General features: G+C 40.0%; 2 protein-coding genes across 2 annotated transcripts in view; one reads left to right on the top strand and one right to left on the bottom strand.

Annotated features, from left to right (window-relative positions):
- The window catches only part of LOC109482094 (myosin heavy chain, non-muscle-like), an 8,076-nt gene extending 4,328 nt beyond the window's left edge, over positions 1 to 3,748 (top strand). Inside the window, exons 6-7 of the mRNA XM_019784754.1 lie at positions 824 to 1,056; positions 1,586 to 3,748. Coding sequence (XP_019640313.1) covers positions 824 to 1,056; positions 1,586 to 2,197 — 845 coding nt within the window. The 3' untranslated portion in view covers positions 2,198 to 3,748. The remainder of the gene's footprint in view (positions 1 to 823; positions 1,057 to 1,585) is intronic.
- The window catches only part of LOC109481938 (GPI mannosyltransferase 3-like), an 11,823-nt gene continuing 8,816 nt past the window's right edge, over positions 2,771 to 5,777 (bottom strand). The window contains exons 7-10 of the mRNA XM_019784556.1: positions 5,324 to 5,599; positions 4,343 to 4,523; positions 3,912 to 3,950; positions 2,771 to 3,528 (exon numbers count right to left, since the gene is read on the bottom strand). Coding sequence (XP_019640115.1) covers positions 3,445 to 3,528; positions 3,912 to 3,950; positions 4,343 to 4,523; positions 5,324 to 5,599 — 580 coding nt within the window. The 3' untranslated portion in view covers positions 2,771 to 3,444. The remainder of the gene's footprint in view (positions 3,529 to 3,911; positions 3,951 to 4,342; positions 4,524 to 5,323; positions 5,600 to 5,777) is intronic.

Raw genomic sequence — 5,777 nt, 5'->3', positions numbered from 1 at the left:
ACTGAGCATTTCCACCTGCACAGAGCATTTCTTGCTGATTGGCTGTTGGGATTTAACTTGATTAACACCTGCACAGAAGCATTTCCATACTGACAGTATGTCTGTATTCAAGTGTTTTGGTAGGTATTTCAAGCTTTCCTGCTCCAGCATTGGAATGCCGGGCATGGACGTTTTTTATTTTATTTTGAAAATCAACAGTTTGCATTATGCAATTAAAAATCCTAACCAATAAAGTAGGGAATAGCTATCCAACTGTTGTTTCAGTTGTATTTTACTTCATATTATAGTTATATCAATGTAAATCATTGTTTTCCCTTGTGTTTCCCATTCTTTCCCTGCCATGTCGTAAAATGTGGTGAACCCATCGCTGTATTTGCTCCAAAGCAAATATTGGCCTTTCTAGTTTTTATTTTTTTTCGCCCTGTCGCTTCATATTTTTTCTGAAAAAATCCGAGAACCAACAAATTAAATTGGTGTGGCCTTTAAATACTTTCCTCTGCATTCAAATTACCTGCACCAAATTTTACCTGCACCAATCAGACTTAGTAAATCATGCTAAAAACTGTTGAACCATTGACATTATTTCTTTTATACTTCAAAGGTGGTAACAGTTAATGCAGTAAATAAAAATCCAATCCTACACCTTCAGTTGTATATAAACCCAGTAAATGGACCAGGACAAGTAGACATAAGAAATACCTACACAGCCCTACCGGGGTAATTTTATCTGTACCAGCACTAAGGTGCATAGATGTATGCACTCAATAGTTTAAGCCATGGGTTCCTATGCAAGAAAATGACTTACACATGTATCTGTCTGTAGATGGGGATCCTGAGGATGATGGCGGCAACGACAGACCTCGGCGATTCCGCCGACGGAGAGATGAGGAAGACGACAGCGCGTCCGCCGGCCCCAGGCGACACGGGCAGGGCCGCGGGGACCCCGACGGAGATGGCGACGACGCGGGCGTGGAGGTGGATGTCGAAGGTCGTCACCGCGCTGGGCCACGCGTGGGCAGACGGCGTGATGATGATGATGATTCAGACGACAAAAAGGTGAGAGTTCTAAACATGGCAGCACTGTTTTCTACCAATGTGTAATAAATAGGTTTGTGTCTCATCATACCTGCTGATGAAATAAGAAAATTGAATTTGATTTATTTATTTCACCAGGAAGTACAATATACATGATGCTGGCAGGTACTTTTCAAAGACTCCTGGGGGAAGACTCCAACATAAATAACAAAATTTAACATGATATTCCTCACAATAAGAAAGAAACCAACTAAAATAAATACATTCATAAATAAACAGAACTTCTAAATATTAATCAATTTATACCACTAAATCAAGATAATGTAACTAGAAACGTGTTTGACAAGAAATCAAATAATAATATTTGAGGTGAAACTTAGGAAATCCTTGCTCCTATACAGATTTGCAGGATGCATTGTATCTGCTTGTTCCATACAGTCATGACTACTTTTTTAGAGGGGTAGCAATGAAGTGAAGCTGTTTTCCTTTGGTACATGTACCGTAACATATTAAACTTTCTCACTACATCCTTCTGATTTGTTACTTATAGGGAAGAAAATCCAGAGGACACGGTGACGATGATGATGATGATAAGGATGACAAAATCAATGCCTATGACAAGTACCGACTGAAGCTCCGCGACATCCTGGCAAAGATCTGCCGACACGATGACGAGAAGAAGGAGTGCTGGGCTGACTTCCTGGACGACTACGAAGACGGGGACTGGGACGAGGACGACGACTGGGATCACGTGGATCGCGACGTGATCAAGGAGTTTGAGAGGATCCACAGTCAGATGAAGCATCACCGGAAACTGGAGAAAGCCAGGGGGAAGACGGGCAGCCAGGACAGACCGCAGGCACACACAGAGCACAGTCCCAAGCACAAAGCTGGGGCTAGGAAAGGCAAGAATGACAAGAAAACAGCCACAGTCATTCCAGGCAAGAAGCAGTGTAAGGGACGGAAGTGCCAGGATGCGCACGCAGACTGGGTCTTCAAGAGAGCAGAGCAGCGACAGCAGCAGAGGGGCAAACCGGACAACTGGTTCCTGCATCGAGCTACCGGCCGCGAAGAAGAACGCTACGGTAAAACAACATTCCCTCTGTACGACAGCCTCGCAAAGCGGGCACGAGCAAGGGACAGGCAGAGGACAAGAGGTTAAGTTATAAACATTAAAAGAGTTGACAAAAGTAGACTGTGAAAGAAACCTTTAGAAATAAAGGGAAAATGTGTTGCACAAGACCACATGGCCAGTTCAGGCAAAAGACTGCAGAGCGTGACAAATGTTACATTTACATTGGCATAGATTTAGAGTTTGTGTGTATATTTTAAATGTTCCCAAACCATGTCAGTTATACTGGAATCATTATACAGATTATTGTTCCTTTTTAAATTAAGTTAATTGATAAGTGCTATGACTTACTAAATCACCATCATTCGAAAACCCAAATGCAACATATCATTGTCTTTTTTGTGGAATGAGAGTCAAGTTACGTTGCATGGTACATGAAGCATTATCCAAACAAAAATCTTGGTACATAGAATCTAAAATTTTGTGAGAATCAAATACTGTCAATGTAAAATAATATACATGATTGTACATGTAGACACTGACGAAATTACTTTGAATTTTATTTCATGTTTGCACCATCTTTTGTATGTATTCAAATTTCTATGTACAAAATCTTATGTACAACAATTTTTTTTGTTTGTGAAACATGCCATATTTTTGGGCGTTTCTCGTTCTTATTGCTTGAATTACAATCAATACCTAGCACCTACCTACATGTACCTTGTCCATTGACTGACCAGGTTGCCAGTTTTCCTACAATAATACAATCAAAACATAATATGCATAATAATTCAAATGCACAGCAGTCGTATGCAGAAATAAAAGTGTGACTGATTAATATAATATGTACATATTACAGATGTACATTGTAAAAGACCAGAGGTACTTATAAAGTACAATAAATGTACTGACAAACAGTACATTGACTGAACGGTTAGAAACTGTACAGTCACATACACGTAAACTATATAAACTAGTCCAGAATAATACTTGTTTTCAATTGATATTGCATTACTCGAGAAGCTTTCTTTTCTTTCTTACCCCATAATTTGAAGTAGCCTACAAAGGTTGCGACAATATTTCAATTACAGCAACCAGAAGTACAAATACAAACAACTGAAACCAACTATTATGCAACTCTGGAACTGACAATAACAATGTGTGCAGTTTTCTGTTTGTTTTGTTTCTCTTATTTAAAATGCTAGGTTTAGAAAAAGTTGTTTTAAATATCATATTACTGTTGAGCATGCAAGATTAAACTCAAGATGTTGAAATCTTGTAATCTTGACATGGGAACATGTTATGGAGCTCTTACTAAGTTCTTACTATATCTTAAGTTATGTGGCCTGAAGACAGTAGACTTGCACATAGTTGCCAATCCTTCTTTCAAGTGGGATGTGGGTGTGGAAGTATTCTGCACACTGGAAGGCATTTAGAACAAGCATTATCCACACATTAAGTGAACAAATTACAGTAGCAAGGCTACTATTTAAAGAGTGAAATGTGTACTCCAGTAACACTTCAGAAGTGAATCACACCAAGAAAGTTCAATATTTTCTCAGGCTACCTTAGGAGGTGCTAGCTGCTACAAACTTCATGTTCTGGTGTGGAAGAAAAAAATAAAGTACCTCAATGACTGTTGATTGTGTCACTGGTTTAATGTGTATGTTACTACTACCCCCGGTATGCCTTTCTTTGTACACTATGAAGTAAAAGACATGCATTGAGATAATTCTTTTTACCAGTAACTCCACAAAGTGTTCTTTGAAAAGACTTGAAGAAAAAAGTAAAGGGAAAAACATACCTTTGAAAATTTTTTCTCTGTAAGGAAGTCCTCTACGTCCTGCAATAGAACAGCAGAGTTAAAAAGGACATGCATGTAAAACAAGACTAATGTACAGTATGTAGAATGCCAAAGTCAATTCCGAAGGAAAAGAAGAAAAAGTGAGGAAATGAAAATGAAGAGCCCATCATTTGCCATACCATACCCTGTGTTTCGTCATTTGTTTAACTTTCATAACCACGTAGATTTCATAATGACGGCAACTTCTTTTTTGCCAAACTTGAAGCTTCTTTTTTATTCGCACGCATCAGTTTCTGGGCTCCCAGAGGATGCCATCCATATAATAAAACCAACATGGCCTTACCACCAATACAACACATGTACATGTAGTTCATTGAGGCATAAATACCTGAGCTTTGCTGTAAACCACAGAGAGACCTTATGACTCTTACCTGATGTAGAGTATTGAACATGACAACATGTGTTGGGAGTGGCACATCTGGCCCATAGTTGGTCTTTAGCCATGCAGGGGGATCCTGGTAGAATATATCGGCTTCGTCCATGTATCCTGGTCTTCTCTCCAGGTCAGGGGGACACTCCAGGAACCTCATGCTGACGTTGTGGTGAACATGACTAGGACAGATTGACAGTGAAAGAAAGTCATCAAACACACATAAGCACAGGGCTCGAAATACTTTTGTTGTGTTACATACAAAATTGCATGTTGGCAAAACTTTTACATGCAATATGGAAGACCAGAAAGCAAAACTGAAGTTCAGCCTTCAGTCTTCTCTAGTTACTAGTATACATCAAGATACATAAGAAAATCTCCAACACTACCTTCTTATGATAGAGGGAAATTTTTTCTCAGTGGTGGGTGCACCCAGAAGAAATGAAGCATGTGCCTGCAAACCTGACAAATTTCGAGCAAACTTGAGCAAAATTATTGGGGGAAAATAGGAAAGAAAACACCCCACATTTCAAAAGCAGTATTGCAAAGTGGTGGGGTTCCATTATTCCAGTGCCCAATACATGTACATGTACTTTCAACATGAAAATGAAATTGCATGTTCAGAACATTTTTACCAGTACACCCAAATCTTGAAAATCACCTGCAACGTTTTGCTTGTGGGTATTTCGAGCCCTGTAAGCATATGACAAATTTTCTGGTCATTAGAAAACAGGTAACTTAATCTTCTTTGCTGCAAGTGGGGTCTCAGTACTGGTAAATCAAAATATTGCACAGCATTTAGATCAAGATCAACCCGCTTAATATTATAAGCCTTTTTCTAAAGACTATCTGGGTTAATATCTCTAATCAAGCATATAACCGATGTTGCAAATAACTTGCCAACAAAAACACTCAATAGTATTACACATTAAAGCTACATCCTACTTGTAAAGATGTCATCAAAGTAGGCTTCTCAACCCACCTGTAAAAGGGAGTTGAGTGACAAGGCATGAGGAACAGCACAGACATGTGCTGCCCCTGTCTGTCTGCTTGCTGACTCAGGTATGACATGACGTCCACCGTGCCTCTCTGGTGCACCAGGCTGGTGTACAGGGCCAGGGGGAGGTTAGTCACCAGGAGGAGCGCCACAGTACTGACCCTCAGCCATGGAGTCAGCCACTGTAACCACAGCCCTGGGAACAACACAACAGTCAGAGACAGCTGGAGTGGTGCAGGCGATATCCCTGCTTTTGGTCCACTCGCATGCACATGGAAAGGGTTGTAGAGCCTAGGGAAAATGTTGTGTTTCCAGTTTCCTGATCAACCCTAGCCAAAACCAGGACAGTGACTCTAGCATTTTTGATCAACCATTGGTATGGCCATAAAATTTTCGATCTGACATTTGAATTTTAAACCCTCTGAACTTCTGAAATGTC

The sequence above is a fragment of the Branchiostoma belcheri genome, unplaced genomic scaffold (assembly GCF_001625305.1).
Source record: "Branchiostoma belcheri isolate BF01 breed outbred unplaced genomic scaffold, Haploidv18h27 scaffold59, whole genome shotgun sequence".
Classification (NCBI taxonomy): Eukaryota; Metazoa; Chordata; class Leptocardii; order Amphioxiformes; family Branchiostomatidae; genus Branchiostoma; species Branchiostoma belcheri.
The sequence above is the reverse complement of the archived record's forward strand: the minus strand, read 5'-3'. Positions and strand labels throughout refer to the sequence as shown.